At 39.3% G+C, this 15,827-nt stretch overlaps 1 protein-coding gene across 7 annotated transcripts in view; it reads left to right on the top strand.

Annotated features, from left to right (window-relative positions):
- Positions 1 to 15,827, top strand: part of CLYBL (citramalyl-CoA lyase) — a 229,700-nt gene that overhangs the window by 193,508 nt on the left and 20,365 nt on the right. For 4 of the 7 annotated variants that reach the window (XR_010302386.1, XM_064143835.1, XM_064143831.1 and 1 more), the window contains exons 5-7: positions 223 to 316; positions 1,699 to 1,866; positions 8,235 to 8,359. Coding sequence is in view for 4 of the 7 variants with exons in the window: in XM_064143835.1 (XP_063999905.1) it covers positions 223 to 316; positions 1,699 to 1,866; positions 8,235 to 8,359 (387 nt within the window). In the remaining 3 variants the exon portion in view is untranslated. Of the gene's footprint in view, positions 1 to 222; positions 317 to 1,698; positions 1,867 to 8,234; positions 8,360 to 8,673; positions 11,564 to 15,827 lie in introns of those variants that run through there. The other 3 variants (XR_010302387.1, XR_010302388.1, XM_064143833.1) reach the window with 2 other exon arrangements.

Genomic DNA, 15,827 nt, shown 5'->3' with positions numbered 1-15,827 from the left:
TTTACACAGTCTGAGCATGTAGGTGCTTAGGGAAAGATGATGCTTTCTCTTTTGCTGAGTCATTTTAAAGCACTGTGCATAGTCAAGCACCTACAACGGCATTGCTTAGCAGAAGCAACTTTAGCTGAAGGATTTTGGTAGCACTGGGTTGCTTGAATAGCCTCTGTAATCTCTCTGCATCCATCATTTCTGTAGGAATTAATATTCTGTTCTCATTTGAAGGCTGTCTGTGAAGAAGCACTGAGGAAAGGATCCCAGGTTGGCCTTCATTTGGACGCAGTTGTCTTTGGAGGAGAGGATTTCCGTGCCAGCATAGGTTGTTACCTGTGTGTTCGCTGTCAATGTTAAGTCAGGGCACTCGCACAGCAGAAACTCATCGTGGTTTATGGCCATTGGTTTTTCCAGTGGCAGTAGCTAGTGACAGCACTTGATTCTGCATTTTACATGCTCACTTTTCTCCTCTTTTTTTTTATTCAATGCACACTGTACCCATGGCAAGTTAAAATGTGGCCCCTGTGTCTGACAAAGCACTGATGTTTCCTCATGCTTTTTGCCACGCAGCACCAAAAATTAGCCAAAAAGACCCTCCAAACCTGTTGAGTCACCACAATTACTTTAAAATAAGATATCCATAAGATTCGTGTTCTTTTAAAAACCACTTTTAAAGTCCTGAAATTCTGGTGTCTTTTCCTCACTGTTTTGCAGAAAGTTTTAGGTTAGGTTTTTTGCCATGGTGCACAAATACTCTCCTGCTATATTTTGCTTTCAAAAATGTACTTTAAATGTGTCCCAAGTCAATCCAGCAGTGTATTTTTGAGAAAGCACTATTACCCTTCCTCAAAAACAAAAAAGTATTGCACTTTCATTTATTTTTTTTTTAGGAGAGGCCATTTAGCTTCTTATAAACCTGATTGAGCTTAAAGCTAAAAGTACAGCTCTAGTAATATTTAAATTAGAAGAAAGCACATTAACATAAACACCAGCATTACTTTACTAAGCTATTCCTTATGAACTGCAAATCTGTGTCTAAGTAGTGGCCCTAAAGAAAGGTTACAGTTATGTTTATTTCTTTCACACGAGCCTTCACATGAGCACGTTGCTGAGCTGCTGCCCTGTGAGCCCATGAAGCCTCATGAATACTTTTGGTTCTTCTCAGAAGTCATCTGCCATGATTTTTGTCAGCCTGAAATATTCAGCTTAGGACATCACTTGTGATGAGAATCAGAAGCAAGGAAAGTGCAATTCTGCTCTCAGTGTGAATTTTTTAACCATTTAGTTGTACCCAGTTTATCAATTTGTGTTAAACCTCCTCTTGCTGTGATGCTTCTCACTGTATATAAAGCAAATAACATAATTAACTAATTACTTCACATTAGTCCCAAGTTCTTTGCAAACGAAGCTTCCACTGACCTCAGGCTTACAAATTTTGATTTGAACTGAAACAAAATCTGAATTTTACAAGCCAGTGTTTAAAGATTTGCTGTTGTTATTGGTGTTAAAACAGCTTTTGGGGGGTTTGTTCCTTTGATTGTTCTCAGAAAAGTAGCATATTACCACCCTACCTTTGCACCCCTCTTCTGCTTTCTAAATTAATTGCAGGAAATCTTGAATTTTCCTTTGTGGGACATGGGCAGTGTTTTTAAAAGAAGGGCTTGAAGCACTCCTGACAGCTTTTGCTTGTTTTCATTATGTTCCTAGGTGCAACGAGCAGTAAGGAAACTCAAGATATTTTATATGCCAGGCAAAAAATAGTAGTCACAGCAAAGGCATTTGGCCTTCAAGCAATAGACCTCGTTTACATCGATTTCTGGGATGAAGATGGGCTCCGCAGGCAGTCAAGAGAAGGTGCCTCAATGGGATTCACTGGTATGGCTTTCTGCTGAGGTCTCTATAGAATGCGTAGCTTCTTCAGCTTAAGTATATTGCCACAGCTACTGTCGCTTAGACAAAGAACTTGAGTTTTAGTTCAAGTCTTCTATTGAAAAATAAAGGTCTTCTACATTTATTAGCACCTTCAAAACTGGGGCTGGGAAGTCACAGGCTGCTCTTTCAGAACTACATCCCACGAAGCGTGTGCATGGTTTTGAGGAGGAGTTGGGGTAGAGGCTGTGCAGTGATTCTTCCCGTCACAAAGCGTGGCGGTGGCAATGCTGTACTCAGTGATGACCAATTGCTTCTTAAAATATGTGGTTCTCTTTTTCACTCTTTCTTTTTTTTTTTTTTTTTTCTTTTAGTGGCAGTTGCTGGAAAATGCTTTTTTAGGTGAAGCACTTGAAAAGCAAATCTCATATGCTAATTGCTGAGGGGAAGTTATTTTCTTATTAATTTCTTTTATTTGTTTTCCTTCTCCTGGCTCCCCTCCCAGTAAGTGCTGGTGACACCTATGGGTATTGGCAGACAGCAAGAGCAGCATGCTTCTTGCCCCAGAGTCCTGTAATGCAGCCTGTTACCCTGTAACTGGCGTACCACATCGCTTGGACTTCCTGGTGAGACAGTGCAAGCCACCAAAAACTGGGGGGGATTGCAATAGAAATCAGGCATTTGACACATGCACTAGGAAATTCTACTGTACAGGACAAACACTGTACCTTATTGGGCTCTGACTAGCATTCAGGGTATATGTACAGTAATAGTACATCTCTTTTTGTTACCAAAGGCACAGGTCTTGGTGATGCCATCTAGCAAACTATACTTCTGCAGTTAGCAATATGGGATATCTTGGTGCACCAAGCAAAAAAAAACCCAAAGCATTCTTTTAAGTGATCTCAGTGTGACAGTTAAAGAATCGTAATCAATGCTCTTAAGCCCAAACTCTGCCTGTCTGCTAGGCTTCAACATTTGCAAAACCAGATCTTGTTTCAGAGGCAAAATGATTAACTCCTCACAGCTACATTATCCATGTCCATGTGGACTTCCAGCCTTCATTCATCTGCATTTGAAGCTGGGAAAAATAACTTGAGCTCTTGAATGATAACACCTGCTGATGGCTACCTATTCTCCACTAATATTTCCTAGCTTAAGGAAAGGCTTGTACTATGGAAAAACGTTAGCATCTGAACCTCCTGTTGACAGAAGATGGAGTTGCAGATGCCTAGCACCTTTGAGTGCACTCTTCTTGACCACTTAATGTGTATTTAAATGCTTAACTCAGGCTGCTAATTTAGGAAACTTAGAAATGCTCAACATAAACCACCCTGATGGTGGTTTGGAGTCCGCTGACTTTATGGTGGAAATTGTCTGACATCAAAACAGAATCCAGAGGGTAAACAAATAGAAAGGTCACATATGGAAATGCAGGGCATAAACTGAATTCCTAACGTGACTGTAGAGGTGTCTTGCCTTTCCCTCTTTGGAGTAGCAAAGGTACAGCCTTCATTTTGCCTCCTGCCCTTCCACAACTCTCACCAACACGTTTCAGAAATCCAGCAGCCTGACAGCCAGTCCATCCATAGTTAGAAACATGCCACTACTGACTTTTCTCATTTGGTTGCCAAAAAAATACACATCAATTACTAAATAAAAATATAGATTTAAAAGGAAAAAAAAAAAACCCCAACAAAGATCTGCATAAGTTGGAACAAAACAGCAATTTTCATATGTTGGTTCTAAAAAAAAGGCATATTTTTGAGGTTGATCCAGAATGTTTCACGTGTTTGATTTTGGTTTTTGGCTGTTTGCTTTGGTTTTTTTTTTTTTCTTTCAGTTTATCTAATGTTTTTATAATCTGTCTTGCTTATTTTGGTTAAAGTAAAATGTCATTTCAAAACTGAAAGCAAAACAAATTCTATCCCAAAACTATAGAAATGGAACTTTTCTTTTTTGTATTTTAGTTTTCATTTCCAGTTTAATATTCATCATAAAAAAAAAAACACAAATTAGTCTTAGCTTAATCCGTGGCCTTGTAAAAAGCAGAAGTCTGCAGAACATATTTAACATTGGCAGTCTTCTGATAACCTGAGAGTAAAACACTGACATGTCGCCTTGTTAACAAGCTCAAAACATACAAATCTTGTTGGGTTTTAAATATTTAAGATCCTTTCCAGCTACTTTTTCACAAAGAATCAACATTGTTTAAATATTGGAAAAGTATTTCAAATCTATTTCAATATATTCAAATATATTTCAACATATTCAAATATATTAAAAGGACTAAAATGGGCTGAGGCTTCCAAATACTTTCTTAGCAGAACAACACACACAGACTTATTTGCATTCATTGAGCCAAATTCACCACCTTCAAAACTAATGCAAATCCAAAATACTCAGCAAAGGTTTATTTCCTTAGATTTTTCCCATATTCAGATCTAGCACAGTGGAGCTGACCTTAATGTAGTCAAATATGTTCACTCAGGATAAAACAAGTGAAATAACACAACAAAGAATTCACCAGCTAGTTAGTGACTACTGTGACCTTCATTGCTTGTTGTAGCCTCTTTATCTTTTCTGGTTATCTTTAAAGTCATCCTATTTTTCCATCAGTGAGTGTGTTTACATCAAATCAAATGTTTTCAAATTGAATGTAGCCAAATTAGTATATATATATAGAGATATATATGTAATATATTAGGGAGAGAGGGATAGAGGATGTACAGCTATATAAACCCACACAGACACGCATACACACCATCATGATGTTTTACAGTACCAGAACCCATAGACTTAAAACCAGTGCATTGCCTATAAAAATGGACATAAGTTTTAGGGCTGTTTGTGCAAAAAGAAATTAAACAACCTTGCCACGAGTTTGGACAGATGATTTAGTCATTAGAGGAACGTGTGCTGTGTGCTGCACACGTATAAAAATCACATACAGACATTTTCTGTCCAGAGTCTTTTGTTAAACAGCAAAACGACACCATCATAACAGTTACCTGAAAGACTTGGCAGGTATGGATTTGAAGCATGATATATCAAGTGGTACTGTAAAATGGATTTCGTGGTCATAAATTTTATGTGCCTTCCAATGTTGCACTTTCTCGGTGACTTGCCTGTAACAACAGTTCTGTTTGAAACATTTCCTTCGTTCCCGCATGGCTTTGCATCTATTATACAGTTATTTGGATACATCATCTGCGACAAAAATCAGACTCCTATGAATCAAAAGTTAGGTTGTATCCCCTGTAAATCATTCAGCAGTGTTTTAATGGTTATATATATATATATATATGTTACTGATATCTATCTATATATATATATATATGTTACTGATATATATATATATATATGTTACTGATATATATATATATATATATGTTACTGCTACAGATAATCTTTATCAAAACCAAATCCTCCTATAGAAATGTTTTTGCACTATAAAAAATCATAAACATTTCATTTATATATAATTGCAGATTGGCTTCAAATAAATAAACATTTCATTTATGTGTAATTGCAGATTGGCTTCAAATAAATAAATATTTCATTTATGTGTAATTGCAGATTGGCTTCAAATAAATAAATTTTTCACTTATATGTAATTGTAGATTGGCTTCAAATAAATAAAGATTTCACTTATATGTAATTGCAGATTGGCTTCAAATAAATTAATATTTCACTTATATGTAACTGTAAATTTGCTTCAAATAAATAAAGATTTCACTTATATGTAATTGCAGATTGGCTTCAAATAAATAAATATTTCACTTATATGTAACTGTAAATTTGCTTCAAATAAATAAAGATTTCACTTATATGTAATTGTAGATTGGCTTCAAATAAATTAATATTTCACTTCTATGTAATTGCAGATTGGCTTCAAATAAATTAATATTTCACTTATATGTAACTGTAAATTTGCTTCAAATAAATTAATATTTCACTTATATGTAATTGCAGATTGGCTTCAAATAAATTAATATTTCACTTATATGTAATTGCAGATTGGCTTCAAATAAATTAATATTTCATTTATATGTAATTGCAGATTGGCTTCAAATAAATAAACATTTTATTTATATGTAACTGTAAATTGGCTTCAAATAAATATTTCCTTTATATGTAACTGTAAATTGGCTTCAAATAAATAATTTACAGTTACATATAAAGGAAATATTTGACTTCAAATAAATAAATATTTCCTTTATATGTAACTGTAAATTGGCTTCAAATAAATAAAGATTTCATTTATATGTAATTGTAGATTGGCTTCAAATAAAATTTAAAATCTATTTTATTTTTTTTTTCTCAAGAAGTTCAGCTCCTTAGGGTTTTTCAGGAATTATTTGTGCACCCATTTGAGAGTTAGCAGTTTAGCTAGGGAAAATGTGTTTGTGTTACAAATAAGGACCATCATAATCTTATTAATGGTGACATTCGATTAAACTAGCCACTTTTTTTTTTCTTATTAGACTTAATGTAAACCACATTGGTTAAGAAAATTTGTCTCCATGTAATTTCTCTCTTCTTTTTTTTTAATAGTTCTTACAGAATTTTAAGCTTTTATCTATTTTAAAGCCATTTTTTTTTCCCTTTTAAATACTTAGGACATTGAAATTTGGAATCGAATATTTGGATGCCCATAAAATCATAAACTAGAAGTGGTTTTTTTTAATAGGGCTGAAAATATAAATTTGCTACTTTGAAAATATATATTTGCTACTTTGAAAAAATATATTTGCTACTTTGAAAAAATATATTTGCTGCTTTGAAAAAATATCTTTGCTGCTTTGAAAATATATATTTGCTAATTTGAAAATATGAATGAGCTACTCGTGGCTAAAATTAAAAGAAAAATTACTATTCCTTTCTCATGAAATTAAGTAGATGCTGCTGCTGCATCCCCAGGTTTTGTCTGCGCTCCAGGTTGTCACTCAGACCCAGTAGTGATAAAAGTAATCCCAATGTTTTTGTCGCAGTGTTGCTAATTTCATGTTAAAATCGGTGTACCTCTCCGGTCACACAGCAGACTTCTTAGGCTAAGTAATGGGTTGATTTCAAACGTACGGCTAGAGAGATGCGAGTATCACATCTCTCACTGACACAGAGAGTCAGTGAGAACGTGGGAGCAGCCCTCGTTGCGCGCAGGAAACCTCCTCAGGTCCTGCCGCTTCGAACTTCAGCCTTTGCGTGCAAAAATCTCGCTCCCGCCAGAGGCTGCAGCGTGCTGCAGGACGGCACGGCCGTGGGACCCTCCCTGTGCGGGGGACTGCTCACTTTGATGGCAGGTTTGCAGGATCAGGCTCATCCCTCCAACTGCTGTAGCTCTCTGGCACGGGGGTAGCGGGGGGTGGGGAGTGAGGGGAGAGTGATTTCTTCCGCAGGAAGCTGGGCATTGCGGTAGCTTCTTTTTGTTAAAACACCCTGAATACGAAGTGCAGAAATCACAGCAGCCTGTGAAATTCCCTTAGAAATCAACTAATAATGCCAAGCGTTGCACTTTTAAAACTGTCAAACGAATTAGCTATGTGTTTGTTTTAAGGTAGCTAAGCACAATGACAGGTTAAAAAGGGATTATGTGGCTGTCTATTCACGTTTGAAAGTCTCTTATTTAAAAAAAAGAAAGAAAGAAAGAAAGAAAGGCAACATCTATTTTTGTTTTTCTTAATGTGTGTTTATACAAGAGATTAAAATAAACCCCCAATAAACACAGAGTGTTCCGCAACACCTCAGAGCACCACTGGTAGCTGGTTCATGTGTTGGTGACTAAATATAGATTGCAACCTACCTGCAGCTGCCAACTATTGCAAGAACGATTTAAACAGCATTGAGGATTTTATGGTGATAAGGCAGTAGTGAGATTTTAGGGCATGATCCTTAGGTGATTGGTAACTTTTCAGTCCTACAAAATCTCTTGCCGTCTATATTCAGATCTCATTTTCTGAGTGCATTTTTAACATAATTTATTTAAGAGTGTTTGGAAATGTTACTTAGATAGTTTAAATTCAGAGATGCATCATACTGAAGTGTCACTGTCTGCTCTGGATGAACAGTTGCACCTGAAACAGCTGAGAAATGTATGGATTGAAAAGAGGAGGGAGGAGAAAAACCTCTTGGGTTCTTTGAAAGTGTGTTGAATGCAGGCATAGATCAAGATATTTTCATTCTTTGAATCAATAAGGCAAAAAGCTATCTGCCTGTTATCCAATTTGGAAAAAAAATAATAAAAGCAATCAAGTAAAATAATTAAAAGTGCAGGAAAGTCTGTGAGTCATATGAGAGCCTCAAGTGGTTGGAACCTTTTGCTTGAACATCTGTTTGTCGATGCGTGATTCTGGTGTTATTAATCTTCTTTGTAGGTAAGCAGGTGATTCACCCCAACCAAATTGCTGTTGTCCAGGAGCAGTTCTCTCCGAGCCCTGAAAAAATAAAGTGGGCACAGGAACTGATCTCTGCTTTTGAAGAACATCAGCGATTAGGCAAGGTAAATATTTTGTTAATATGCCATAGCAGAAACCAAATTTGAGTAATATTTGAGAGTTAGCAAGATTGGTGGTGGCTCTTTGCATTTATCTTAGGAGTGGTGTTGTAACTGAGAGTTGCGCTCATGAAATCTGTGTCTGGTGAAGGGTTGGACTTGATGATCTGTGAGGTCTCTTCCAACCCTGATGATACTGTGATACTGTGACAGGCTACAGAGTGTATATTTATTGTAACTGTGTCCATACTCAGTATATTTACAAATAGATCAGCTATCTTTTTCTGCCCACCGTTTTAACTTTAATTCTTTGCTTCCAGAGCCTGTTGGGTACTTCCGTGCACCTACAGCACTGGTGAATTAAAACTGCTCCTGCAGTATGCTGCAGCATCATGGTGTTTCTGTCACAGGAAAATACTGGCAATCAAAGGGCAGGTAGCCTGGCAGATGATGGGAACTGCTTTCACAGACATCATTTGTAGAAAGAAATAAACAGCTTAGGAAGTATTGGTTTGCTGGAAGGAGAAAAAAAAAAATCTCTGTGTTGGTAAACCTGTTTTACTTTTAGGAGTCTGGTCCAGCAAACACCCCTGGTAGTGAGCAAATTTACTCCTGAGCGGAACCGCTTGCAGATTGCGGTGCTTAATCATTAAAAATGGGAATGGTTTATGTGCATTTGTACCAATTGCTGGACCTGAAATTTGGATAGAGGAGAAAGCAGATTAACACTAGAATATGATTGTTCCTAATTTAGTGCATCATTGAGTCTCACGTTTCCTGCTCTGTGGGTTTCTTCTATGTAAATATTGCGGTGGTGATGCACAATCTGTCTCCACTTTGTGCCAGTAATACTTAAATTAGGGGTCGCCTGAAGGAAGATTTTATGCTAGTTGCGGCATTGTCAGTTAATTATCTTTAAGGTTATTTGCTATAATCCAGTTTGCCTCTTTTTGAAAGAGGAAGGGGGGGGAAAAAAAGAAAGTTGCAGCTAAATATGTTTATCTTAGCTGCAGCCAAGCCTGGGCTAGTTAAAAAGCAAAGTTGTAATGTCAGAACAGGGAGCACAGATGCATGGGAATGGTTTGTTGTGTGCCTGCGTTGCATTCAAGCGGGAGACAAATCTCCTTGGTAGTGAGATTTGTATCTAAGATTATGCATAGGCTCTCACCTTTTATCAGGTGCTGTATAAAGCATTTATATATGTTTCCTCACTTTCTGGTGGGTGGAAATAGATTGGTGCATGTGCCTTCCCCGTTCCCCTGCGTTTCTGGTACTGCAGATGTTGTGCATTAGAAATGCTAAAAAGGTGAAAGCAGAAATTATGCTTTTGTCTCAGGATAGAAATGTGACAAGATATTTGCTGTGCTCTACCTTTCTCTTATCACATTCCCTCTGTGGTACCTGGGTGTTTCCAATATGCCCACGACTGTGATATTTGGGTGCTGTCACAAGTAGTTACTTCAGGGTCACTATTAGCGTGCTGTATGCCTGTATCTCTTTCTTCTGTTCCCTCGGTTTTGAAACTCAGCTGGCTTCATGTAAATGATTTAGATACAGAAAATCTATGGTTGGCTTTGCCTGTTACTTAGATTTACAGAGCTTGGCTCTCTTACAAAAGGCATGATTGTAAACATGCTGTTGGTGCAAATGTATAGGCAGGCAGATGCAGAAAGAAGGAAGTCAAGTGTTACACCCAGACAAATGTTATTTGTATTTATGATGTGCATAACACAGTTCATTCCTCTGAATTTAGTGTCAGAAACCCATCTAAGGAATACCCCTGTCACATGAACAGTCAACGAGGAGAATGGACTAAATTTAGCTCCAAACCCAGTATCACAGAGTCATGAAGTCAGTTATGTTAAATCTTGAAGAATTCTGTATGAGGGAAGCATGAGTCTCTGGATTTGTTTTGAAGCTGCTGCTCTGCTGGCATAATGCTGATTTCTTGCTTACATCAGCCATTCAGCGAGGTTTGTTTGGGTTTGGGGGATTTTATTTCTTGTAATAAATGCTTTTAAACCAGGTTATAAGCTTCTATAATCAGCTGCAAGGACAGATTTCCTGAGAGTTTGTGGTTTGGGCTATTTTTTTGTTTTAATCAACCAGGTTGCATGCTTGATGTATTTTTGCACATAGCCATCTAGCAATAAAAAGGGATTGGCAGGTTAATGTGAACTTCTGGATCTTTTATCACCACCGTCTTGCCAGGCGTTATAGCAAAATTGGAACAATACTTTTCCATGTAGTACTGCAAACTTCTTCATCGAGTTTGCAATTTAGTACCAGAAATGTTTCAGTGAGAAGATCTTGGACAGTCTGAATGCTTCATTTTTTTTCTTCCTAAGCGAACGTATCTCACTAAGGGGATCTTCTCGCTCCACATCCTAGTGACATGCTAAAATGTAAGTAATAGCTCTTCCCCTACCACCTCCTGACAAATACTCTACACAGCAGCTTTAGTCATCCTTGTGTCCTAATGAAACACCTCTTCTGTCTTCCTTTTGCTTTTATTATATGAAAGCGTTCGTGTCAGTAAGACGGAAAATATAGCCCTGGTTAATACGGTTGAGACTTGCATGGTTTTGCCATGTTATTAATCAAAGTTGAAAGCCTGGAAAATATAAATGTGAAGGATTTGTGCAGCTGTTTGTGTGGCAGACAAGTTACTGGTCTGCACTCTCTGGGATAGTTATTAATTAGGTTTAAAGTTTGGTCAACGTGTATTTAAAATACAGTAATAAGCTTTTGTACTCTGTTCCAGTGTTAGAGCTACAATTGCTCTAATAATCTTTCTTTGAGAGAAGGTTGAACTGGGCTACTTCATCCTGGAGATTGAAAAGCTTTGACAGAGTTGCCCCAAAATGTGGGTACTGAGGTCAGGAAAAATTAGGGTCTCAGATGAGCTCTGTGGATCTGGAGATGCTGTGGCAGTGTCCAAACAGAAAGAAATTAGAGAGCCAACCAGCTAGCCAAAAATACTTGGGCTTGCCTTGCAGAGATAGCCCAGTATGAAGGATTGGCTTCTCAATTGTTGAGGGGAGGGTGTTAGATTTTTATTCTCCCTGAAAAATGCCATATCTAGGAAATAAATAGTAAATTAGAAGACAAATGTTGAAGAAGTACATTTTGTATGGTATACAGTTATTTAAGTGCTCTCTCTTATCTAGAGCTCTGAGATCTAAAAATGAAAAGGTCTTTTAAAGTGTTATTTCTGCCTCGTTTGTGTATTTTTTTCTAGTTTAATTTCATTACTAGGAGATAGGATTTTCAAAAGTTAGGAGAAAAATCATCCTAAAGGGAACAGGTTGGGAAGCCTAAGTAGAAGATAAATGTTATTGTGGTCAAAAAATTAAAAAGAAGGTTAATAAAGCTTGTTGTGGACATGTAAAGGGCAATTTCTGTTCTGAATTTCTGAATTATATGCACCACATTGAACAGGGAAGTGACCTTTTAAATCCAGATTGACTGCAAGGGGATAGAGTTTGTGTGAGAAGCTACTAAGTTATCTCAGGTGAAAGGTCTGACTTCTGTCAGTGAAGGTACAATCATCTTCTACATTTACACTACCAGTGCACTGGATTCAGGAAGATAATATCTTCTATATGTAATTAGTGTTTATATATGACAGAAAAGCAAGACACTGACAAAGAATTTGTGAACCATTCATCTTGTAAATACACCAGGCCACAATATCATCATCGTAATGAGACCTTCCCAGATGACCTGGGTTTTGAATGAAATTCAGACAGAAAGAAAAGCAGAAGAGCGGAGCAAGAAGCTGCTTCCACATTTATCTCATGTGCTAATTGATAAATGCTTTCAAAGCACCCGCACATTAAACCAGGTAAATGTTGCTGCCGAGGTCACCTGAGAGGTGAGGATTATTTTGAGGTAAGATAAGTAATTCACAAAGCCAAGCTCTAGTATGGATAGAATATTTTAGACCCCATGGGGCAAAACAGAAGAAATATCTGTACGTGCCACATACGAATGCACAGAATGCTTCTAAGAAGACCTTCAGCATATGTTCCTTGCATTATATTCTGTGCCATTGTATATCATGTTCCCAGCAGCTGAGGAATAATATAGATGAACTCCAGCTATTTGACAAACTGTACAGTTTCTTTTATGGACTTTTCCAGGATTATGAAAAATCTTAGGAATGCATTTGTTTACACAGCATCTACCCAACAAAGGAATGGAAATTTCCAGCAGTGGCTCCCTTAGAATGCTCTTTGTTTAGGGAAAGCTACCCCAAGCCACGGTATCTTAGAGACAATGTGCCCTCATGCTTGGGCCACATCCAGCTCCCACTGCCACCCGAGGAGGTCTCTCCTCACCGCCCTCCCTCTCCTGGCAGTGCCGCAGCCCCTGGGAGAACTCTCTGTGTATGGCTGCAGCCACAAGGGATCCATCCGGTCCCAATCCAGCCTGCTGGAAGAACAGGACCATGATCTGGGGGCAGCAGGCTCTTCTGAGCTGCCTCATGAGAGGCAGCTGGAGCATCCCTCTGGCATGAGATGGTGTGGGACCCTACTGACCCACAGGGATTAGATCGTACTTAATAAAGCGTTGCATCTCAGGGCTTTGTAGAGAGTTGGGGCTGCAGGAGCAGCTTGACTCCCCATTCCCCTTGCCCTGGACTAACTGCAGGCAGAGCTCTGAGGTGCCACCAGCTAAGCTGCATCTCATCCTGGGGCAGCTTGGGCAGCATGGGGTACCTCTGTGCATGCTGTCAGCCCTCGCTTGAAGGATGCAGGGCATTTGTTGTCGTTTATGTTAATTAGGCAATGTATATTCCTCACACTGCAGAGTGAGGGGTTCAGGGATTTGTGATACATGGCCAGCTTTTGTGAGCTTCAGCCTGAAGAAGTACAGGCTCAGGTGCATGTCCATGCAAAGATGGAGAGCACTGGTGGGATTCAGGAGTTACCACTGGTATGTTGTTGGGATTTAAGTATCCAATGAAATGTTAATGTAAAAATTGAGGAAGAGAGGTCAAGAGAGCTCATATTAGTACTTCAAATTTCACTATAGAGTCTTAGAGTATTTCAGAAACATGTTTTGTGCCACAGTTGAAGGCTTTTGTCTTAGAAAGATCCATCATCTGGGGGCAAATTCTGAACCCTTACGATAGAGCAGAAGGGGCTGTGTTAGCTAATTGCCTGTGCTATACTGGTTCCTATGCTGGCGCGATCAGTCCTGAGGGAGTTATGCCAGGTGGGGAGAGAAGGAGACAGATTTTACTATGCGGGGCTGCAAAAGCTCGTAAGCAGGGCAGAAACTCATACAGAACATTTTCTTGCCAACTCCTCCCCCCTCTCCGCTCCCCAGCAGGCATTCAGTGGCTCTTAATCTGTTTTCCTCCACTCATTAAAGACCTGTGTCCAAAACACAGAGGGAGAGGGACTCGGATGGTGCTTTGACATTTCCTACAGGGAGAAGTTTGTCCACAAGCCGGGAGCAGAAGGATGGATGCTGTGCCCCTCCATAGCCTTTCCACCCAGAGGTAGCTCCTTGGAGGAGGTGGCTGCTGTCCTGGGAGACACAGGCCCTGCAGAGGGCATGGAATGGCACCCCTCTGGATTCCTCCTCAGTAAGGCATCACCCCTCTGTCCTTGTTGCCTCAGGGATGCGCTTGCAAGGTCTCAGTGAGGCAGCGTGAGTGTCCTTGATTTTGGGAGGGTTGAGCTGTGCTGTGCCGGTGTGCTGCCAGTGCAGGTGGTGCATTTTCAAGGGCATGAGATGGGGAGACACCCATCACTGCAGGCACCTGCCCACTGCTCTGCCAAGACCTGCTCTGCACCCAGCAACCCACCAAGGCAACTACTCACCTCCCAGATCCCTCTTTTAAAAGCACTAACAAGTACTCACGAGCCTCATTTCAATTTCCAAAGCAGGATCTAACCAGAGATGCAATGTCCTGACCAGATGGCTCTTTTTAAGGCTTACTGAGGAAATTCATAAGCCTATACAGCCAAAATATTGTTTCAGTTAATTTAAGTAGCAGCAGTCTTGCTGCCTTTTCACTTCTCTCTGCGCTAGCTGGCTTATTCAGGGACCTGGAGAAGCTCTCTGCAAAAGCTCCATCAGCTGGAATAGAGAATCTCAGTTAAAAAAAAAAAAAAATAGCTGTTCAATCCTGTCCAGGAAATGAACCTGAAATTAGAAAGAATACAGAATACAAAAATACTGCCAATTCCATTCTCACTGGCAGGATGAGCTTCACTCTTATTACTTTTCTCACCTCGGTTGTATTTTACAGCTACCTTCCCCTTCAACATCAAATGCCTTTTTGTGTCCCCTCATCATTTGCTTCCAGATGAAATTTTCTTGTCTGTAGTTTAACAATTTGCCTCCGTGACTATAAACCTTGGGTTGCTTCTAAATGAATTAATTAAGGGCAGCAGAGGAACTGAATATTTGTTACTTTCATTTTCCTGCATTATAATCATGATGCTCACTGGGGGGGGGGGAATGCATGGTTGGATAGGATGCTTGTGCAGGAAGCTGCTTTTGTGCTATAAAATCAAGATTTGCTTGGCAGCAGCAGCAGCAAGTGTGCCCTCTAGGATTCTTCCGTTCCCAATACATTATAAGATGGAGGATGAAAACCAGTGGAGAATATCTCTGATTTCTAGAACTTTCTTCTGTTTCTTTAATTTTATTCTTTCCAGGCTGGATGTTAGGAGGAAGTTGTTGCCAGAGAGAGTGATTTGCCATTGGAATGGGCTGCCCAGGGAGGTGGTGGAGTCACTGTCCCTGGAGCTGTTCAATAAAAGCCTGGATGAGGCACTTAGTGCCATGGTCTAGTTGACTGGCTAGAGCTGGGTGCTAGGTTGGACTGGATGATCTTGGAGGTCTCTTCCAACTTGGTTGATTCTATGATTCTATAAGGCATCAACCACAGAGAATGAAACTACAGAAAATGCAAAGCAAAAAAGAAAAAAGCAGTAATAAGCCCTTGTGTCTGCTTTTCATTAAGCGATCTTGAGTTGTTTGCTCAGTGAAAGGTAGAGATTTTGATGTTTCTGGAGCTGGACCAAGCAGGATTCCCTGGCCCGTCTTGGCTTAAATGATTCAGGCAGTGAGAGAGAAAAACAGCTTGTCTGGCTCGCACAGCAGGGCAAGATCCTTACCCATGGGCTGGAAACAATAATGTCAGGTAGAGCAGAAGGGAAGGGCTTTGTAGATCTCCTCAATTCTTCGTCGTTTCTGCCCCACTGTGGACTTGAGGGATCACAAAGTCCTTCCTATGTGTTGAGGTGTAGAAGGGGCTTTTTTCTGTCAAAGTCCTTGTACTGCTACTAAGGAGTTATTTCAGGTATAAATTAATCTCTATTTCAGGTGATTGTTGCTGTTTGCTTCTGCACCTTTTGTGTCCTTCCTTCTGCTCCTAGAGGTGGAAGCCTACCTGGCATTACAAATCGATTTATTCTCTGAACTATTTATACTCTGGTGAAAGTTTGCA

The sequence above is a fragment of the Pogoniulus pusillus genome, chromosome 5, assembly GCF_015220805.1.
Source record: "Pogoniulus pusillus isolate bPogPus1 chromosome 5, bPogPus1.pri, whole genome shotgun sequence".
Classification (NCBI taxonomy): Eukaryota; Metazoa; Chordata; class Aves; order Piciformes; family Lybiidae; genus Pogoniulus; species Pogoniulus pusillus.
This window is presented reverse-complemented; position numbering and strand designations above follow the sequence as displayed.